Genomic DNA, 23,662 nt, shown 5'->3' on the forward strand with positions numbered 1-23,662 from the left:
AATCAATTTTAAAACAATTCTGTCACTCCCAAAAGAATCCCCATGCCTGTTAGCAGTCACTTACTGTTCTCTCCTATCCTGAGGTAACAACTAACTTACTGTTTGTCTCTGTAGACTTGCCTATTTTGAATATTTTGTATAAGTGGAATCATAATTGTATGATTGTATGTAGCCTTTGGTATATTGGATTTTTTCATTTAGCATAAAGTTTTCAAGGTTGGTCCATATTATATAGCATTTATTCTTCATCTTTTTATTGCTGTATACTATTTGGTTGTAAGGATTCACCACATTTTATTTATCCTTATAGTAGTTGATTGACATTTACATTGTTTCTACTTCTTGGCTATTGTAAACAATACTGCTGTGACCCTTCATGTGTAAGTTTTTATGTGTATGTTTTCATTTCTTTTGAGTATAATTGTTGGTTCATATGGTAACATTTATTTATTTTATTTTTTTAAGATTGTATTTATTTATTCATGAGGGACACAGAGAGAGGCAGAAATACAGGCAAAGGGAGAAAGGGTCCATGCAGGGAGCCTGATGTGGGACTCAATCCCAAGACTTCAGGATCACGCCCTGGGCTGAAGGCAGGCACTAAACCACTGAGCCACCTAGGTGTTCCGGTAACTTCATTTTATTAAAGATTTTTATTAGAGAGAGAGTGAGCATGAGAGAGAATGCACGAGCGAGGGGGAGGGGTGTAGAGGGAGTAGCTGACTGCTTGCTGAGCAAGGAGCTCAATGTGGGGCTTAATCCCAGGACCCTGGAATCATGACTTTAGTGGAAGGCAGACCTTAACCGACTGAGCCACTCAGGCACCCCTGTTATAATTTTTTTTTTAACCTTTTGAGAAACTACTTAAGTTTTTTCCAAAGTGGCTGCATCATTTTACTTTTTTCTTTTTCTTTTTTTTTTTTTTTAGATTTATTCATTTGAGACAGAGAGATAGTGTGTGCATGTGCACGATCAGGGAGAGAGGCTGAGGGAGAAAAAGAGAAGCAGATTCCCTGTTGAGCTGGGAGCCCTACGATGTAGGGGGTGTGGGTCTCAATTCCAGGACCTGGAGATGATGACCTGAGCCAAAATCAGATGCTTAACCATCTGAACCACCCAGGCGCCCTTCATTTCACATTTTTATCAGCAATGTATTTGTCCTGATCTGTCCACATCCTTACCAATGCTTGTTATCTTTTTGATTATAGCCATCCTAGTGGATGTGAAGAGAACTCTTGTTCTGATTTGCATTTGCCCAATGGCTGTTGGTATGAACACTAATGTTCTTATGGGCCATTTGCATATTTTCTTTAGGGAGATGTCTATTCAGATCCTTTGCCCATTTTTATTTTATTTTTATTTTTTAAAGATTTTATTTATTCATTCATGAGACACACAGAGAGAGGCAGAGACACAGGCAGAGGGAGAAGCAGGCTTTATGCAGGGAGCCCGACATGGGACGATCCTGGGACCCCAGGATTATGTCGTGGGCCGAAGGCAGGCGCTAAACCACTGAGCCACCCAGGGATCCCCACCTTTGCGCATTTTTAAATTGGATTGTCTTTTTATTCAGTATAAGAGTTGCTTATACATTTTGGATACAAGTCTCTTAGGAACTATATAATTTGCAAATATTTCTCCCTATTTTTCATGTTGTAGCATTTATCATTTTTTCACTTTCTTGATGGTATCTGTAGTTTTTGTTCTTGTATTTAGATCGGTGATCAATTTTAAGTTACTTTTCATATGGAGTGTTTTAATACTGTATATGGTCAAAAGGATTTCTTACACCTGTGGATGAAAATTTTAATTTTTAGTTCTATACCAAGTGATTGTCTACCTTGGCTGCACATTGGAATCACTTGAAGAGCTTTTGAAAAATTCTAGTGTTTAGGCTACATCCTCAGAAATTTTAATTTAATTGGTCTATTGTGGAGTCTAGTTACCCGTAGATTTTTAAGTCTCTTCAGTGATTTTAAAATCTAATTAGATTGAGAACCATTGGTCTATTGTCCTCAAAAAAAGAAATGGAAAAAAATTCACTTTTTTAAATGCTTTACTATATTTTTCTTTCTTTTCAATAATGGGTTGTATTTGGTAGTAGAAGAAACAGTTTTAAGTTTGCTAAACAATTGTTAAATTTATATATTTTAATTGGAGGATTATGTTTGTTTGTTTGTTTATTTATTTATTTATTTATTTATTTATTTATTTATTTATTTATGATAGTCACAGAGAGAGAGAGGCAGAGACATAGGCAGAGGGAGAAGCAGGCTCCATGCATCAGGAGCCCGACGTGGGATTCGATCCCAGGGTTCCAGGATCACGCCCTGGGCCAAAGGCAGGCGCTAAACCGCTGCGCCACCCGGGGATCCCTTAATTGGAGGATTATGTTTTATGTGACAGGCCATTTAAGATGAAATTAGATTCTGGTAGCAAGTAAATCCTAAAGATGACTTGTGCTTAGATGTTAGAGAAAATCATCCAAAGAGGCAGTGAGTTGACTCATCTCTGTTTAACCCATGCACTGAGAAAATGAATTTCATAAAGAACACAGCATGAGTACTCTGATGTCACATGTGTCAGCTTAAGTGAATACCTTTTGGATTGGGTTGTGTGCTATTTCATGTTTTTTTTTTTTTTTTTTTTTTTAATTGATGTTCAATTTACTAACATACAGAATAACACCCAGTGCCCGTCACCCATTCACTCCCACCCCCCGCCCCTATTTCATGTTGTTAGAATAAATCACAGGGTATATATTATCCAAGTATATTATGTATTTATATTCATAAACATTTGTAAGTATATTTAAATATTAAAGCATATTCACATATTTAAAATATATTACATATTCCTAGCATCTTTGGGATACATGGGGGTTATTATAAATATTTTTTAAAAAGGTAATTCCTAAGCTACTTATTAAATATGTAGGCAACGTTGAGTTCTGGGCTGCAAAGCAGAATGGAGCATAGTCTTTGCTGTTTACAATCTAGTGGAGGAATATATATATAAAAAATGATTAGTGGCGCACCTGGGTGGCTCACTTCGTTAAGTGTCTGACTTTGGCTAGGGTCACAATCCTGCGTACCTTTTTCCTCTTGTGCTTTCTTTCTGTCAGATAAATAAAATCTTTTTTTTTTTTAATTTTTATTTATTTATGATAGTCACAGAGAGAGAGAGAGAGAGGCAGAGACATAGGCAGAGGGAGAAACAGGCTCCATGCACTGGGAGCCCGATGTGGGATTCGATCCTGGGTCTCCAGAATCGCGCCCTGGGCCAAAGGCAGGCGCTAAACTGCCGCGCCACCCAGGGATCCCGATAAATAAAATCTTTAAGAACAAAAATTGATTGGAATAATTCTGGTGCAATAATCACCAATTCTAGTGATTTGAATAAGACTTTGAGACAACATCACTAATTTGCCTGAAGATAATCCACACAAATTTTCTCCCTTCCCTTCCCCTTCCCCTTCCCCTTCCCTTCCCCTTCCCTTCCCCTTCCCTTCCCCTTTCCCTTTCCCTTTCCCTTTCCCCTTCCCCTTCCCCTTTCCCTTCCCTTCCCTTTCTTTTCTCTTCCCTTTCTTTTCTCTTCTCTTTCTTTCTTTCTCTCTTTCTTTTCCTTCCTTCCTTCCTTCCTTCCTTCCTTCCTTCCTTCCTTCCTTCCTTCCTTCCTTCCTTCCCTCCCTCCCTCCCTCCCTCCCTCCCTCCCTCCCTCCCTTCCTTCCTTCCTTTTGAGATAGAGCCACAGAGCACAGCAGGGGGAATGGCAGAGGGAGAAACAGACTCCCTGCTGACTGGAGAGCCCGATGTGGGCTCAACCTTAGGACCCTGGGATCATGACCTGAGCCTAAGGCAGACGCTTAACCAACTGACCCACCCAGGCACTTCTACACAGATTTTCCACAGGAATTAACATTTGAGTTTTTAAGACTGAATAAATAAAAGTATGCTATAAAAGAAATAGCCTATGCACAGTTATGAAAGAGAAAGCACACCTCTGATTGTTAAGCATAATTATAACACAGCATAAATGGAAAGTGGCTTCAGGAGATAAAGCTGTAAAGGACTGGGGCCATATTTTGTGGGCTTTGTATTTCTACCAGTATAGGTACATGCGACAGTTAGAGGGGACTGTGTTGAACCATTTGTGTGTTAAAACTTTCTAATTACGTTGTGTTTTTACATTTCTTTTTTTTTTTTTTAAAGAAGAGGGTTAAGTACCAGATTTTTTTTTTTTTTTTAAGATTTTATTTATTTATTCATGATAGTCACAGAGAGAGAGAGAGGCAGAGACACAGGCAGAGGGAGAAGCAGGCTCCATGTAGGGAGCCCGATGTGGGATTCGATCCCGGGTCTCCAGGATCGCGCCCTGGGCCAAAGGCAGGCGCCAAACCGCTGCGCCACCCAGGGATCCCTTTACATTTCTTTTTAATGACACTGTTTTATGTATAATATGCATAATTTGTTGATATAGCAATAATTAATTTACAAATATAAATATACACACATGGAGATTTATACTCCAGAATATGTGTTGGTAAAGTACATTATTAAAATCTAGAGGCCACTGTATAGGTTATGGAAAACCACTGAAGGATTTTATTTTATTTTTTTAAAGATTTATTTATTTACTTAGAGAGAGAGAGAGAGAGAGAGAGAGGCAGAGACACAGGAGGAGGGAGAAGCAGGCTCCATGCTGGGAGCCTGATGTGGGACTCGATCCCGGGACTCCAGGATTACGCCCTGGGCCAACTGCAGGCGCCAAACCGCTGAGCCACCCAGGGATCCCCCCACTGAAGGATTTTAAATGGAGGAGGAACAATATCAGATTGGCATTTTAGGAAGGTAACCATGTAGAAGAAGGATTATAGGGTAGAGATACAGAGACCAGTGGTAAGCTATTAAAATAGCCTGGGTCAGATACTGTGAAAGGCTCAACTAAGAGATATATCTTCATCATGTTGAGAGGTCTTGCGGTCTCTAGAGTTCCAGCTTAGTTCCAACTTTAGTTACCTAAAGTTTACTGAGTAAGTTGGAAGATAAGTGGAAAGGATTGTTGGGTCAAATTATGATGATTTTTAGAACATGTTGTTCTTGCATTATTGCCATTACCTTTTCTTTTGGAAAAAGAGCATCTTCCTCTCCCTACCTCTCACATTTTCCTCAGAAGTTAAAATTTGCACCCCTTTCCCCTTAATCTCTTTTCTAACACGGATCCTTTATTGATTTTTGCTTTGTTGGGTTGTAGTTTACACACAGTATAATGTATAGAATTCAAGTATACATTTTGTTTTGAAAAATACATGTACCTATGTTACACCATTTAAATAAAAATACAGAACATTTTCATCATCCCATCCATCATCTCAAACAAGATTCCTGTTTCTCCATTCAGTCTTATGTGTAACTATAGTGCTTTTTTTCTTTTACCAGATATTTTCATATAATTAGAATCGTACACTATGCACTTTTTTGTCTGACTTTGATTTTTGCTTAACCTAATGTTTTATAATTCCATCTGTTATAGCACATGTAATTTTTGTATTGCATGATTGTGCTATAACATGTTCATCCTTTCTCCTGTTGATGGATATCTAAATTATCTCCATTTTTTGGCTATTAGTAATAAAACCGCTGTGAACAATTTTATGAACATATGCTTTGATTTTTCTTGAATATATTTTTAGGAGGGGAATTGGTAGGTTTTATGTTTAGTATGATTAAAAGCTGCCAAATTGTTTTTCTAAAGTGGTTGTATCATTTTATATTCTTATTGGTGTATGAGATTTGTTATTCCACATTTTTTCTGACACGTGGCATTGCCAGATTTCTATTTTTAGTCATCCCATTGGGTGTGAGTTGGTATCTCATAGTGGTTTTTATTTTTATTTATTTTATTTTAAAGAATTTATTTATTTATTTATTTATTTATTTATTTATTTATTTATTTATTTATTTATTTATAAGAGAGAGGGAGGGAGAGGGGCAGAGACATAGGCAGAGGGAGAAGCAGGCTCCCCTCAGGGAGCCTGATGTGGGACTTGAAATCTAAACTCCAGGATCATACCCTGAGCCAAAGACAGAGCTCAACTGCTGAGCCATCCAGGCATCCCTCTCACTGTGGTTTTTAAATTTGGATTTCACTAATGTCTACTAATATGTAGTAGTATTTACTAATTTATCATAGTTAACTGTATTCATTGGTCGTTTATATCCTCTTTTGCTAAGTGTTTTAGTCTTTTGCTCCTTTTTCCCCCCTTAAATGAGATTGCTTGGTCCTTTCCCTTTCTCTCTCTCTCTTTCTTTCTTTCTCTCTCTTTCTCTTTTTTTCTCTCTTTCTCTCTTTTTTTCTCTCTCTCTTTCTCTCTTTCTCTCTCTCTCTTTCTCTCTTTCTCTCTTTCTTTCTTGAGAGAGAGAGCGCACACAAGGCAGAGACACAGGCAGAGGGAGAAGGAGGCTCCATGCAGGGAGCCCGATGTGGGACTCGATCCCGGGCCCCCAAGATCACACCCTGGGCTGTAGGCGGCACCAAACTGCCGAGCCACTGGGGCTGCCCCAAGATTGTTTAGTTTTTTAAATTATCCTTATTCTGGTTGTGAGTTCTTTGTCAGATACATGTATTTTGAGTCTTTCTTCCAGTCATGGCTTCTCCAGTCTTTCTCTTCCTGTCTTTGGTAAGCTTAAGTTTATGTTAATAAAGTTCATTTTCTTAAATCTTTTTAGTTTATTTAAATATTTTATTTATTTATTCATGAGAGAGAGAGAGAGAGGCAGAGACAAAGCAGAAGGAGAAACAGGCTATATGCAGGTAGCCCGATGCGGGACTCGATCCTGGGACTCCAGGATCACGCCCCAGGCCGAAAGCAGGTGCTAAACTGCTGAGCCACCCAGGGATCCCACATCAGTGTTTTATAGTTTTATAGTATGGGTCTTTCACCTCTTTGGTTAGGTTTCTTCCGAGGTGTTTTATTATTTTTGGTACAATTATAAATGGGATTGTTTTCTTTCTTTCTTTCTTTTTCTTTTTTTTTTTTTTTTTTATTTATGATAGTCACAGAGACAGAGAGAGAGAGAGAGAGAGGCAGAGACACAGACAGAGGCAGAGGGAGAAGCAGGCTCCGTGGATGGAGCCTGACGTGGGACTCCATCCCTGGTCTCCAGGATCATGCCCCGGGCCAAAAGCGGTGCCAAACCGCTGGGCCACCGGGGCTGCCCGGATTGTTTTCTTAATTTCTTGTTCTGCTGCTTCATTATTGGTATATAGAAATGCAACAGATTTCTGTACCTTGATTTTGTATCTTGCAACTTTATTGAATTCATTAATCAGTTCTAGTAATTTTTTGGTGGGAGTGTTTTGGGTTTCTTCTGTGTGGTATGTCATCTGCAAATAGTGAAAGTGTTGACTTGTTCCTTACCAATGTGGATGCCTTTGATTTTTTTTTTTTTTTTTTTAGGATTTTATTTATTTATTCATGAGAGACACACACTGACAGAGAGGCAGAGACATAGGCAGGGGGAGAAGCAGGCTCCATGCAGGGAGCCCGATGTGGGACTCAATCCCAGGACCCCGGGATCACTCCCTGAGCTGAAGACAGATGCTCAACTATTGAACCACCTAGGCATCCCAGATGCCTTTGATTTCTTCTTATTGTCTAATTACTGTGGCTGGTACTTCTAGTACTATGTTGAATAAAAGTGCTTAGAGTGGACATCCTTGTCTTTTTCCTGATTGTAGGGGAAGAGCTTTAAGTTTTCCCCCATTAAGGATGATGTTAGTTGTGGCATTTTTGTACATGGGCTTTATTATGTTGATGTAGTTGCCTCTGAACCTATTTTGTTGGAGGTTTTTATGATGAATGATATTGTACTTTGTCAAATGCATTTCCTGCATGTTTGGAAATGATCATGTGGGTCTTATACTACTTCTTATTGATGTGATGTATCACTTTGATTTTCAAATATTTAACCACCATTGCATCCTTGGAATAAATCTCACTTGATTAGGGTGAATGATTTTTTTTTAATGTATTGTATTCAGTTTGGTAAAATTTTGTTTAGGATTTTTGCATCTGTATTCTTCAAGGATATTCGCCTACATTTTTTTTGTGGTGTCTTTATCTGGTTTTGGTATCAGGAGAATGCTGGCATGATAGAATGAATTTGGAAGTTTTCCTTCCTTCTATATTTTGGAATAGTTTGAGAAGAATAGATATTAACTTTTTATTTTTTTATTTTTATTTTTAATTTTTATTTATTATATATGGTAGTCACACACACAGAGAGAGGCAGAGACACACAGGCAGAGGGAGAAGCAGGCTCCGTGCACCGGGAGCCCGACGTGGAATTCCATCCCGGGTCTCCAGGATCGCGCCCTGGGCCAAAGGCAGGCGCCAAACCGCTGCGCCACCCAGGAATCCCGATATTAACTTTATAAATGTTTGGTAGATTTCACCTGTGAAGCCATCTGGTCCTGGACTTGAGTTTTTTGGGAGAGTTTTGATTACTGATTTAAGTTTTTTTCTGGTTATTGGTCTATTCAAATTTTCTCTTTCTTCCTCTTTCAGTTTTGATAGTATATGTGTTTCTTGGAATTTATCCATTTCTTCTAGGTTGTCCAATTTGTTGGCATATAGTTTCTCATAATATTCTCCTATAATTGTATTTCTTTGATGTCATTATTTCTCCTTTCTCATCTGTGATTTTATTTATTTGAGCCTTTCTCTTTTTTTATTGATTAATCTGGCTAGAGGTTTATCAATTTTATTGATACTTTTTTCAAAGAACCAGCTCCTGATTTCATTGATCTATTTAATTTTTTTTTTTTTTTTTAGATTTCTATTTCATTTATTTCTTCTCTAATCTTTATTATTTCCTGCCTTCTGCTGGTTTTAGGTTTTGTTAGTGGTTCTTTTTATAAAAAGTTTCTTTACATGTAAGGGAGTTAGGTTGTTTGAGATTTTTCTTGGTTCTTGAGGTAGACATGCTGTAAACTTCGCATTTAGAACAGCTTCTGGTACGTCCCAAAGATTTTGAACCATTATTACGTTTTCATTTTCTTTTTTTCCCATGTACTTTATTATTTCTTCTTTTATTTCCTGGTTGACTCATTCATTGTTTAGTAGGATGTTATTTAATGTCCATGTACTTGTCGTCTTTCCAGATTTTTTTCTTGTGGTTGACTCCTAGTTTTATAGTGTTTTATCAGAAAAGATGCATAGTATGACTTCATTCTTTTTGGATTCGTTGAGGCTTGTTTTGTGGCCTAAAATGTGATCTGTTCTGGAGAATGTTCCCTATTCACTTAAAAAGAAGATGTATTCTGCTGTTATATGTTGGAATATCCTGAGTTAATCTATTAAATCTATCTGTTCCATTGTGTCATTCAAAGCCATTGTTTCCTTGTTGGTTTTCTGTTTAGTTGATCTGTCCATTGAGATGAGTGTTGTGTTAAAGTCTGCTACTATTATTGTATTATTATCAATTAGTTCCTTTATGTTTGTTATTAACTATTTTATGTATTTGAGTATTCCTCATTTTATTAATTTTTAATTTTATTGTTAGTGCCTTTTGTGTTCTGTCAAAGGAATCTTGCCTATCTCAAGGGTTTAAAGACAGTTCTCTGTTTTCCTCCAGGTTAATATCTTATTATTCCAGGACTGTTGAAAAAACCATCCTTTCCCTAGTGAATTGCAGTAGCTCCTCTGTTGTAAAATGAGGTATAAGTGTGAATGTACTTCTGAATTATTATGTTTTATTGATCTGTTTGTCTTTATACTATACTGTCTTAATTACTATAGCAAAATCTTAAAATCAGGTAATATATTTTTCATCAATTATTTTAGGTATTTTAAGTCCTTTGGATTTCATGTTAGTTTTAGAATCAGCTTGTCAATTTCTACAAAATGCCTGCTGGGATTTTGATTAGGATGATGTTGAATTTATAGATCTGTTTGAAGAGAATGACATCTTAATGCTGATTATCTTCCAGTCCATGTACATTTAGCTCTCTTTAGGTCTTTAATATTGCTCGTCAATGTTTTGAAGCATTCTTAGGTAGAGTTCTTTGCTTATATTTCATCATATGTATTTCTAGTTAATTTACTTTTGATGTTGTAAGAGTGGTATTTTAAAAAAAATTCATTTTCCAAGTGTTTGCTTCTTGTTTATAAAAATACAGATGGGTTTTATTTTTTATTTTTAAATTTATTTATTTATTTAAAAAATATTTATTCATGAGAGACACAGAGAGAGAGAGGCAGACACACAGACAGAGAGAGAAGCAGGCTCCATGCAGGGAGCCCCGTGTGGGACTTGATCCTGGGACTCCAGGATCACGCCCTGGGCCAAAGGCAGGCAGTCAACTGCTGAGCTACCCAGGCGTCCCAAAAGATGGCTTTTATTTTTTATTTTTTTTAAGATTTATTTATTCATTCGTTCATTCATTCATTCATTCATGATAGAGAGAGAGGCAGAGACACAGAGAAGCAGGGTCCATGCAGGGAGCCTGGTGTGGGACTCGATCCTGGGACTCCAGGATCATGCCCTGGGCCAAAGGCCGGCGCTAAACCGCTGAGCCACTCAGGGATCCCCAAAGATGGCTTTTATATATTGATCTTGAACTCCACAACTTCATAAGCTCATCAGTTAGTTTTAGTAGTTTGTAGGTTGCTTTGGATATTCTAGGTACATATCAGATCATTGTGAATGCAGATAGTTTTATTTCTTTCCAGTATATATACTTATTTTTATTGTCTAATCAGGGACTTCAGAGGTTATTCTTGATGAATCACTAGGTTAACTTTGAACTAGAATTGTTATTTCTGATTCTAATAATAAATATCAGTATGGTGTCAAAGAACTGCATCATACTGGAGTTGAAGGAGCGAGATTAGAGTGTTGTTTTTCTGTTTAATTATCCTCAGAAGTCTGTTTGGGAGACAGAACCTGGATGCCTCCTATTTATTGAATGCAACCAAATCCTCTTTCAGATGGCTGTTGGTAAGGTTGATAGTAGTTCCCAGAATCCAGAATTAGGGTCAGATAATATTTCTTTATGTCCTTTAAATAGAGTAGTTCAGCTTTTTTGCAAGCTTGACCAATGAGCTTATCTCTTATTTTCTGGACTTCTCCGTGTTCTTAGTTTTATCCTTAACTGCTTTATAGTGCATATTCCACATAGCATACTAGGCTCTTATGCATATCATTATAATGCTTATTACAATTTGAGAATTTTAGTATGGGCCATATATGTCTAAATACAGGTTAACTTCACTTTAGAGAAACTCAACATATAAAATTATAGTTTTTGATATGTACCATACATGGTGATTTTTCTCTTAATAAAAAGATTGCGGGCAGCAATGTTTTAACTCCATTTAGAATTAGAATTATTTGCCAAGAACACACATAAAACATTTTTGATATTAGGTATGGTCATGAAAACACTTTTTATAAAAACCCAGTAACTCCCAGAATCATTTCTTACATATTTTCTGTCTAGTTTGGGACTATCTGTGCTTGGCAAGTTGCTGGGTTAGTATTTCCTGCCTCACAGTGGTGCTATGCTGTAATGACTTTATATCCCTCCTGTGGAAGTGGTACTTATGGGAGATAAGAGGCCTATGGGAAAAATCCTTTTTTATGATTATGTTGTATAAGTGAGGGGGCTCTTTGGAACTTTAATTAAAATGTTTCCAGTCAGGGAGTTGCTATTTAGATGAAAATATCTGAATAACAAAGCTTGGTAAACATGGTTGCAAAAATATGTTAAGTAAGTAAGTGCTACAAATGTCATGTCACTTAAAAGTTGATTCTACAAACTGCTTCTTTATTAAGCAGTTTCTGATGTCCAGTAATGCTCTGTACTATATAATGATATTATTGGATTTGAGATTTTTATAATAGTATGTTTTATTGTCATGTATTTTTTCTAAATTTTAAAATTTATAAGATGTTATCATTTTGAGCTAAAAGTAACTCAGATTCTGCTAATGGTAGAGATGTGTTTTTTTTGTATGTAAGAAGCATGGGATTTACTGTGTATTTTTGATTTTATATATTTATCTTAAAAATTACTCAAAAATTATAATTTTGTATATCATTTGATGGTTAATATTCTAAGGGAATTTTCTTTTTTTTTTTTTTTTTGGGGGGAATTTTCTTTTTAAACATGGATGTTCTTCCATTTTATTGTTAAATATAGGGTATATTTACTTCTGGCGCATGGGAAGAAAAATCAGATGAAATTTCCTTTGCTGACTTCAAGTTCTCAGTCACTCATCATTATCTTGTACAAGACTCCGCTGATAAAGAAGGAAAGGATGAAGTATTGGAAGGTAAATTGTTAACTACACATTTGAAACTCTTGACTGTAAGAGTGATTATAATTTTGAGTTATGAATTTAGGTCTCTTAATTAAGTAGTGCCCTCTGGAGAGGTTTTACATTTGCAAAGTTGTTTCACTACATTTGAAATAGAATATGATCGTTTTAGAGGAACTTTCATACTAGCATTCATTTCAAAATTACTTAGATTAGCAAATATTTATTGAGTGCCCTTTTAACCCACAGTTAAAAAAAAATTTACATCCCTGTAAAGGAGATATGGTCTATAAATAAGTAACAGTAGTCAGAGGTAGAAAATAGAAAATGATAGGTGCCATCCCAGAGCACAGGTAAGATGCTACTGAAGTTCAAAGAAGAAAAGATCAGTTTTAACAGATCAGAGAAGATGTAGTGAAGAATTAAGCAACTAAGCTGGGATTTGAAGGATTTAAAAGTAAAAGAGTTTGTAAGTTTGATCAAGTGGATTAAAATTCAGGTTTTTCTTCTTACTAGCTGCTTGACCTTTTGGAATCTGTATTATCTCACTTGCAAAATGAAATAATATCACCTGGAGGATTAATGGAAAGATTCAATGAGATACTGTAAATGTGAGCACCTATCTTACCTGGCCTGTGCTAGGTACTCAGTAAATGGTATTTATGGTTACTCATAGGTTACATCGCTCCAAATCTCTGTAATTGGTGCTTTTAGTTGTTCATTGGTCAAATCATCCAAAATCTCAGTCTTGAGATAGAGTTGCATGTAATAATGAATGACCAAGGTATTGAAAAAGTATGAGTTTTGGAGCTGTCAGTCAGATAGCTTTCTTCACTCACTCAAAAAATAAATATGCAGGGATCCCTGGGTGGCGCAGCAGTTTAGCGCCTGCCTTTGGCCCAGGGCGCGATCCTGGAGACCTGGGATCGCATCCCACGTTGGGCTTCCAGTGCATGGAGCCTGCTTCTCCCTCTGCCTGTGTCTCTGCCTCTCTCTCTCTCTCTCTCTCTCTGTGACTATCATAAAAAAAAATAAAAAAAAAATAAATATGCAGAATGTGTGTTAAAGTTTTTTGGGGCAATTAATGGCATTATGCTAAGTGAAATAAGAGAAAGACAAATATTGTATGATCTTCTTTATATGTAGAATCTAAAAAAGCAAAAGTAAAAACAAAACTCACTAGGCTTATAGTTAGGAAAATAGATTGGTGGTTCCTAGAGGTAGAATTGGGAGTGGGCCACATGGATGAAAGGGATCAAAAGGTACGCATTTACAGTTACAAAATAAGTCATGGGGATATAAATAACCTATAGCATGGTAACTATAGTTAATAGTACTGTGTTGTGTATTTGAAAGTTGCGCAGAGAGTAAATTTTAAAAGTTCTTATGACAAGGAAATTTTTGTTGTTAACTAGTGACAGATGTTTACTAGACTTGTGATCATTTTCCAGTGTATACAATTGTTATTGTATTGTATACCTGAAAGTAATATAATGTTATATGTCAATTATATTTCATTTGAAAAAGTAAATTAAGAAAACTTTTTTCTGGTCAAAACAGATTATCATTTGTAAGTATAGGCCTGAAATATTTGCCTTTTGTATAGGAATAAAATTATAAAACCTTTTTTATTATATGCATTCATCTTAGAAACAAAACCAAGTAGATAGCATCTGCATTCAGATTGATAAACTAGAACAGATAGCATTGATCATATACACACATATGTAAGACAATTATATATCAAAATAAAATAATTATGCCAGAATATGAATTTGTATACTTTAGGAAGAAGGGGATGAGAGGAATATATACAACTGGTGGGAACTGGTAGTAGCCCAGAGATTTCTAGGTCCAACATTCTGCTAATGAAGGGAACTGTTAAAGGTAGAGAAATCTTAAGTCTGTTAATTTGAGGAAGGATTGTGTATCAAGGAGAAGCTCTTATAATAAGGAGGTTTAGAATCAGTATTTCTGAGGTGAACTCATATAGAGGACTATGGTATGAGAGAAGATGAATGGATTTAGGTTATTTTTGCAGGTGTATATGTATTGTGTGCAGTTTCAGTTGGTTGTGATGAAAGTGTATGCATAATGGTAGAAGTTAAAGTAAACCATCAATTCATTTAATTTGAAGATACACATTTAAAACTATATTATCACAGGTCAGAAGATTTGAGCACTAAAGTTTTATTTTGTTAGGATTGTTTATTGCTTCAGCTAAAGCATCAAGTCATTAGTATTCTCCTATTCTTTTTGAAAATTAACAAAATATAAATTTGCTAAGGAATTATGGCTATAGAGCAAAAGGAAATATTTTTATGAACAAATAAATATTCTTTATACTTTCAAATTTATTATACATTTATGAATAAGTAAGGATCATTTATGTCATATATTATTATAAATAGCAACAGAAGTGTTAAAGATACATAGGTAATAAGTTAGTGGGAAGCTGGTTAGTGGTTGTGTAAGAATGCGTAAGGTGGCCAGAGGCCAGCAAAGACTAGCCAGAGGAGGTGATAAGTGATAAGGTGTTGACAGGACTCTTAAGAATTTTGAAGAAAAGTAGAGACAGGGGCACACCAAAAAGAACAGATAAAACATGGTTTTCTAGGAAGGATGAGGAAACGTTTGAGTCATGACTTTGAAGAAAGGAAAATATTATACATATAGGAATAATACTTTTGTTTTTAGAAGCTGGCTTTTTAAAAATAAAAGACCTCTATCTCACCCCAAATCTTAGAGCTATTCCTAGATATAAATCTTTAAGCAATTGTAAAACGACATGGATTAGCAAGACCTGTTACATAATGTGATTTTTTTCAGTCATGTTATAAAATTTTGCCTTAGAATGAACATACTAATTTTTTCATTATTAAATGTTTTTGTAGATGTTATTCCACAGTCTATGCAAGATTTGTTGTGTATGAATAATGACTTTCCTCCAAGAGCACATTGCCTGGTAAGATGGTAGGTATATGTTTTATTCAGGTAACTTTTAGTATGTGTGTTCAGGAGACCCCAATGTGTCCCCCACGTTCAGTGATTGGATAGGAAGACAAGCAGAACTCAGCATAGGGTTGTACTTCTGACAGTTTTTTTTTCAGTGATAGTCCACAAACAAAATCAACACAGGGAAAAGGTGCCTGAGGCAAAGTTTGGAGGAACTAGTGTCTGAGTCCTTTCCTAATAGAGTCACATAGAACATACTTAATTCCCTTAGCAACAAGTTCTGACAACACAAATGAAATGTTTTCTACCAGGGAGGCTCAGTTCTGAGTTTTTATTTGGGGGCTGATACCCTGTGACTGGTACATAACAAAATTCCAGACTCCCAGAAGGAGAGCAGACGTTTAGCATAAAACACATTATTTGTATAAACAGTTTTAAGTACAATAACTCTTATTGGAGGGTTTTTTGAGAACCCTCTTCAAATCCAAATTCCCGGGAGCCTGCTGAAGTTCAGCGTTGCATGCAGGCCATTCTAAGGATAGTAGACACAGGCCTGCTGTTAACTTTTTCCTGCACAATATATTTCATAATCTAGAGTAGAGCCTAACTATCATTCTAATGACTAACATAGAACATTTACATATCATAGAAAACTTAATATGTGTTGTTGGAAATTGAATTGAAATAAAATGTTGATGTCAGTTACATGCTAATGTCATGACTTCTACCTAAATTATAAATGTGATACATTAATATGAGGTATATCACTCTTAAAGTTCTTTTTATCTTAGTTTGGTGGGAATGGTATTGAAGCATACCACCACCAAAATGTCTCAAGTATGAGAGTATGGTCAAGAAAAGAGATCTAATTAAAATAAATTTATATACTGGTTTTATATTAGTCTGTTGGTGTGAGTTGGTCTCTTGATTTTTTTTTTTTTTAAGATTTATTTGTTTGAGAGAGAGCGTGTGTGTGCGAGTAGAGGGAGGGGCAGAGGGAGAGGGAGAGATCGAATCCTTAAGCAGATTGTATGCCATGCGGGACCCAATTCCAGGACCCTGAGATCATGACCTAAGCTGAAATCCAGAGTTGAATACTTAACCAAGCCACCCCGGTGCGCCTTGATTTTTTTTATTAAAGAATTTCTAAGAAAGGAGAAAATGATAATATCTTTTAATTGTGTTGTCTTCATTCTAGTGTGATTACTATAGCAATAGAATGTAGCATATTAAAGGAAAACTAATTGCAAATGCAAATAAATTGGATATTGTTTAATAAATGTGCCTTTAATTTTACTTGATCTTTTAAAAACTGTGGACTTAAACTTCTTAAACAAATATAAGTGAATTTAATACATTACCATTTAATTTAAACCATCCAGATTCTCTTCTGATCTTTTAAACGTGAATGTATGCATTTAAAATGAAAAAATACATCAAAAGGCACCATGATGTCATAGAGCATAACTTTGCATGTATTCATTAATTCAACATTAATTGAACCTACTGTTTGGCCAAACATTGAATTAGACACACTTATGTTTAATTTCTAGCTCAAGTACTTATTGTCAATTTTAGGCATGTTACTTAGTATTTTTTTTTTAAAGATTTTATTTATTTATTCATGAGAGAGACAGAGTGAGGCAGAGACACAGGCAGAGGGAGAAGTAGGCTCCATGCAGGGAATCCGACATGGGACTCGATCCTGGGTCCCCAGGATCAGGCCCCAGGCCAAAGGCGGCACTAAACTGTAGAGCCACCCGGGCTGCCCTACTTAGTATTTTTTATTTGGTTTCTACTTTGGGAAAGAGAAAAATAATATGCACCTTTAAGAATAATTGTGAGGATTTAGTCAGATAATGATACATGGTATGTTTATCAAACTGAATGTTGTTTATAATTTCCATTCATCTTTTTTTTTTAAAAGCTTCTAGATAGACATGAATTTTGAAGGAACTCTATGTAACCCACTATAGTCTGACATTTAGTCTCCTCCAGTTCATGTCCATTCCACAGGCAAAGTATATTCATTCTGCTCTTTTTAATATTTATTTCCTAAAACTGTGTTTGACACATAGTCCATAGTTTAAGAATATTTGTTGAATGAATAAGCAAAACCTTTTTGTGTATTAATGAAGTACTTGTTAGTGATATATTTCTTTATATTAATGAAAACCACTTGTTAGTAGTTTTTTTTAGCCTTTACATTTGTACTTTAAAACTTTCTGGGGGCAGCCCAGGTGGCTCAGCAGTTTAGCACCGCCTTCGGCCCAGGGCATGATCCTGGAGACCCGGGACCGAGTCCCACGTCAGGCTCCCTGCATGGAGCCTGCTTTTCCCTCTGTCTTTCTCTCTCTCTCTATCACACCTCTCTCTCTCTCTCTTTCTTTCTGTCTCTCTCATGAATAAATAAATAAAATCTTAAAAATAAATAAATAAAACTTTTTAATTTTAAAAATTAGCAATACAGTAAAATTGACTTTTTTTTCCTGAGTAGTTCACCGAACTTCAACACATATGTATAGGTTTTTAAAAACTACTTCCATAATCAGGATATACGACACTTGTGTAACCTCCAAAAAACTCTTCTTGTCAATTACTACTTCTTGCAGTTACTGGTATGTTTTTAGTTTTGTCCTTTCAAAAATGTCATGGAAATGGAATTGTATAGTAACTATTTGAGACTACTTTCTTTCATTCACTATACTGCTTCTGAAATCCTTTGAAGTAATTCTGTATCAGTAGTTAGTTCCTTTTTATTGCTGAGTAGTATTCTCTTGTAAGGGCATACCACAGTTTGTTTACTTGTTGAAGGATATTAAGGTTGTTTCTAGGTTCAAGCATTTATGAATGGAGCTGTTTTATGTTTTAAATATCTGTGAACAGATTTTTGTGTGAAAGTACATTTTTAGTTCACTGGGTTAAATACCTAGAATAAGATTGTTAGTCATATGGTAACTGTATATTTTTAACTTTATAAGAGTAGCCAAAATATATGATATGACTGGGGCTGTATCAAAATATACAGCTTTTGCACAATGAAGGGAATAGTCAACAAAACTAAAAGGCGACCTATGGAATGGGAAAAGATACTTGCAAATGACATATCTGATAAAGGGTTAATATCCAAAATATATAAAGAACTGATACAACTCAACACCCAAGAGAGAAATAACCCAATTAAAAAATTGTAGGCATGAACAGACTTTTCTCCAAAAAAGACATCCAGGTGGCCAAAAAGACATGTGATGTTTAAGGGTCAACTTAGAGGAAAAGGAGTAAGAAGAGATAACACAGTAAATAAATGTTAACAAATTGAACAATACTATATATATGAGGGCCATAGAATGGTTGGATACACTCTGTATACATCCCAGTGTGCAGAGGAGATGTGAGAGAGCCCAAACTTCAGAACTGATTGTAAATTTGAATGCAGCATCCCCCCACCCAACAGATCAGCAGAAAGTGAAAGTCTTATGGGCTCAGGTATTTGAGCATAGTCTTTGCCTCAATTACTGGATTACCACTAAGCTACATTGACAGTGGGTAGTCCCTGGGAAGCCAGGCTAAGAAGAATAAAATGATTGAACAGAAACATCAGTATTTGAATACCTTGGGAAAGGCAGATAGTACCTTTTAAATCTGATAAGTAACTAAATACAAAGAATCCTCAGAAAAGTTAAACAAGACTTGGTTTTACTATATTATCTAAATGTAGTTTTCAACAACACAGGAAAATGTGACCCATACAGAAGTGGGAAAAAAGTTAGCAGAAATCAACTCTTAGTGGGCCCAGATTTGGATTGAGCAATAAATTCAGTGCAGGTATAAATATGTTCAAAGAATTAAAGGAAGTATATTTAAAGAATTAAAAATATGCTGTCAATGAGTCAAATAGGAAATCTCAATAAGTAGAGACTATAATGAAGAACCAAATGGAAACCCTTGAGTGGAAAGTATAACTAAAACTTTCACCATATGAGCTCAGAAGCAGATCTGAGATGGCAGAAGAAAGAGTGGGGATTTGAAAGATTAATAGAAATTATCCAATCTAAAGAACAAATCTAATCTAAAGAAAAAAGATTAGAGAAAAATGACCAGTACTTAGGAAATCTGTGGGTCAGTGTCAGATGTTCCAGAGCATACATGTAATAATGGCTGTCCTGGATAAAGAGAAAGGGCAGGAAAAAAAAATACTCAAAGAAATAATGGCTGAAAACTTCCCTAGATTTGATTAAAAAAAAAAAAAAATTGTGGACCCAGGAATCTTAGTGAATCGCAAGTGGGATAAACACAGCAGACCACATCTAGACACATTGTTGTCAACCTGCTGAAACCCAAAGCAAAGAGAATCTTGAAAGCAGCAAGAGAAAAATGACTTCTCATGTATGAAAGAACAGTACTATTTGCTGACAAAAACATTGGCGGCCAGAGGGCAGTACAGTGACATATTGAGTGTTGAAGGAAAAAAACTACCAGCCAAGAATTCTATATCCAGCAAAACTATCTTTGAAAAAATAAAGATGAAATAGCAGTGCTGTTATATAAAAAAAGAATTCATTGCCAGGAGACCTACCTTATAGTCCGTATTGAAAAAAAAAAAAAAACAAAAAACAAAAGAGATGGTAACTTGGGTCCACAAGAAGAAATGAAGAGCATTGGAAATACTCTAGTAAATATAAAAGGGATGGTCTCTTAATTCAAAAAAAACCATAAGATTGCTTAAGGAATAATTATAACATTATACTGTTGGGTTTATAACCTATGTAAATGTAACAAAAATGAGAGTATTGCACAAAGGAAGGGGGGAGGAAATGGAGCTATCCTGTGTAAAATTTCTAGATTTTATCATCAGAATTAATCTAAATAGATTATAAGTTAAAGGTACAGATTGCAGTGTCCAGGGATCTCTGGGAGGATGAAATTGAAAAAAACAAATTGTTTATTGAACACTTAAATTTTCTCAGGTATGTTGTACATGCTAGGTATAAATATGTTCAAAAATTTTTAAAAATTTATCATTACTATTTTTGGTGATCTATTATTTTATGTGTATGTTCTTTATACTATTTGAAGAGGCTCTGAATATATTTCTTTCTTTTATTTTGGAGCGGAGGGAGAGGGAGAATTTTAAGCAGGCTCCACACCCAGCACAGGGCCAGACATGAGGCTCAATCTCACAATCTTGAGATCATGACCTGAGCCAAAATCAAGAGTTAAATGCTTAACTGACTGAGCCACCCAGGCACCCCTGAATAGATTTCTTTCTAAAGTAAGAAAGAAACTTTACACGTAAGAGATATAAAATGGTAGCATTCAAAGTTGGTGGTATTGGGCAGCCTGGGTGGCTCAACGGTTTGGTGCTGCCTTCAGCCCAGGGCCTGATCCTGGAGACCCGGGATCGAGTCCCACATCAGGCTCCCTGCATGGAGCCTGCTTCTCCCTCTGCCTCTATCTCTGCCTCTCTCTCTCTCTCTCTCTCTCTCTCTCTCTCATGAATAAATAAATAAAATCTTCAAAAAAAAAAAAAACAAACCAAAGTTGGTGGTGTGTTTTCATGATTTTCCTATGCATGATAAACAACAGGTATAACAAATACTGCTTTTTGTTGTTGCTTGTAATCTTTATCGTAGCAAGAAAGAAAAATGTAACTTAGAAATGATAAAAATGAATGTCTTAGCTTTCTCAGTTGGAGAATGTGATGCTAAGGCACATTTATATTTATTATTTAAAATGTACCTATGTAATCTGTTAGATAAAATAGTTCTATTATTAAAAATTGTCATAATGGGATTTTTATTTATGTTGATATGTTTGAGTGCCTAATAAATTTAAATTACTAGGGACACCTGGGTGGCTCAGTGGTTGAGCGCCTGCCTTTGGCTTAGGGCATGATCCTGGGATTGAGTCCCATATCATCAGCTCCTCACAGGGAGCCTACTTCTTCGTCTGCTTATGTCTCTGCTTCTCTCTCTGTGTCTCTCATAAACAAACAAATAAATAAAATAATAATAAATAAATTTAAGTTACTAGACAAGATACAGAAAGATTTATTAATGAAACTTATTTTACCATTTTACTCCCTCTTACTCTTCCCATTCTCTCCTCCTCATCCCTCCTTTTTCTACACACACATTAAAAGGGGGCTTAGGGATCCCTGGGTGGCTCAGCGGTTTGGCGCCTGCCTTTGGCCCAGGGCGGGATCCTGATAGACCTGGGATTGAATCCCACATCGGGCTCCCGGCGCATGGAGCCTGCTTCTCCCTCTGCCTGTGTCTCTGCGCCTCTCTCTCTCTCTGTGACTATCATAAATAAATAAAAAAAAAAAAAAAAAAAAGGGGGGGGGGGCTTAAACGTCTCAACCAAACAGGAAATCATGGGAATTATGGAGTATGTCCATCTTTGTATTTTATGAGTATATCAGTTATATGTATATATGTATTTTTGAGTTTTTGATTTGGGAATTTTTTTCATGAGATTTTACCATACATATTCTGATATAATCATTTCATGATTGCCTTTATGTCAGTAAACTTTTTTATAATACCTTTTTTTTTTAAAGGACTGTCAAGTATCACGTAGTTAGAGGGTTCTGTAATTATTTACCTATTTCTTTTTCTGTTGAAAGGTTGTTTTGAGTTTTTACAATTAAATTGTTAACCATGAACATCATAAAATCTGTTAACCCATGAATATCATAAAACGCATAAAGGCATACATCGTTTTTGTGCTTTGCTTTATTGTATTTTGCAGATACTGCATTTTTCTTTACAACTTAAAGGTTTGTAGCAACCATGGATGTGTTGAGCAAGTATATATGTTCAAGTCTGGTTTTCTAGTAGCATTAGTTCACTTCTGTGTCTTGCACATTTTAAGCTTTTTCATTATTATTCTAATTATTATCTGTGATTTCTGAAAGCTCAGAATATGGTTAGCATTTATAAGTAATAAAGTATTTTTTATTTAAGGTATTTGTATGTTTTTTTTTATATGATTCTGTTGGCACACTTAACAGATTACAATTTAGTGTAAAAATGACTTTTATATGCATTAGGAAGCAAAAAGTCATTGTACATGCTTGATTTTCATACTTGCTTTATTGTGGTAGTCTGGAATTGAACCCTTCAGTACCTTCAAAAGGTATGCCTTCATAGCTTTGTGCATTTGTATGAATGTTTTTGTAAAATAGATATAATTAGTACAGAGTTTGTGAATTTTAAATATTGATATATTCCTCCTTTTTGTCTTCCAAAAATGTTTTAAAAGTTTATACCACTACCTGTAGCATGTTCCAAACTCTTGCCAATACTAGATCATACCAGTATTTTGTATTTTTTGCCAATTTAATTGGTAAACAATGATATCTTCTTTTAATTTTATTTTCCTAATCACCAGTAAGGTTGAACACCTTTGAATAGAATTTTTTGATATTTCTTATTGTTTAGAATATTTATCAGTTTTGCTCATTTGTATAATTCATATTGTAATAAAACATAAAGCATTTACCATTTTAACCATTTTTAAGTATACCCTGGTGTTGAGTACATGCATATTTTTGCACAACCATTATCACTGTTCATCTCCAGAACTTTTTCATCATCCCATATTGAAATGCTGTACCCATTAAATGATAACTGCTCAATCCCTAGTCTGCCAGGCCCTTTAGCCACCATTTTACATTTTACATAAGTTTGACTACTTACTCTATGTATTTCATTTAAGTGTAATCATATGGTATTCATCCTTTTGTGACTGGCTTATTTCACTTAGCATCAAGTCTTCAAGGTTCATCTGTGTTACAGCATATATTAGAATTTGTTTCCCTTTTAGTGGTGAATAATATTTCACTCTCTGCATATATCACATTTTGTGTATCCATTCAACTATTGATAGACATTTGGGTTGTTTCTACCTTTTGGCTGTTGTGGATGAGGTCTGTGAGCAGGCATGTTCCAGTATTTCTTTCGGTCCCTGCTTCTAACTTTTCTAAGTATATATCGATACTTGGAATTGCTGTTCTGTATTTCACTATTTGAAGAATCATTATACTGTTTTCCATAGTGGCTGTACTATTTTGCTTTTTGTACCAGTCATGCTCGTTGGTTCTCATTTCTCCATATCCTTGCCAACATTTGTTATTTGTTTCATTTTGCTTTTTATAATAGCCATCCTCGTGGGTGTGAAGCCGTATATCATTTGAGTTTGATTTACATTTGGTTTGATTTACATTTCTCTAATAATTAATGATGTTGACCACATCTTTTCATTTGCTTATTTTTCTATTGTATATATTTTTTGGACTAATGTCTATTTAGGTTGTTTGTTTACTTCTTAATCTGGTTGGTTGCTTTTTGTTGTTAATTTTTCTCATTTTTTTAAGGC

The 23,662-nt window shown here is 35.4% G+C and overlaps 1 protein-coding gene across 7 annotated transcripts in view; it reads left to right on the forward strand.

Moving 5' to 3' along the window:
• Positions 1 to 23,662, forward strand: part of RAB3GAP1 (RAB3 GTPase activating protein catalytic subunit 1) — a 96,953-nt gene that overhangs the window by 14,717 nt on the left and 58,574 nt on the right. For all 7 annotated transcript variants that reach the window (XM_077861520.1, XM_077861522.1, XM_077861521.1 and 4 more), the window contains 2 exons: positions 12,208 to 12,340; positions 15,220 to 15,298. In XM_077861520.1, the coding sequence (XP_077717646.1) occupies positions 12,208 to 12,340; positions 15,220 to 15,298 (212 nt within the window). The remainder of the gene's footprint in view (positions 1 to 12,207; positions 12,341 to 15,219; positions 15,299 to 23,662) is intronic.

The sequence above is a fragment of the Canis aureus genome, chromosome 20 (assembly GCF_053574225.1).
Source record: "Canis aureus isolate CA01 chromosome 20, VMU_Caureus_v.1.0, whole genome shotgun sequence".
Taxonomy (NCBI): domain Eukaryota; kingdom Metazoa; phylum Chordata; class Mammalia; order Carnivora; family Canidae; genus Canis; species Canis aureus.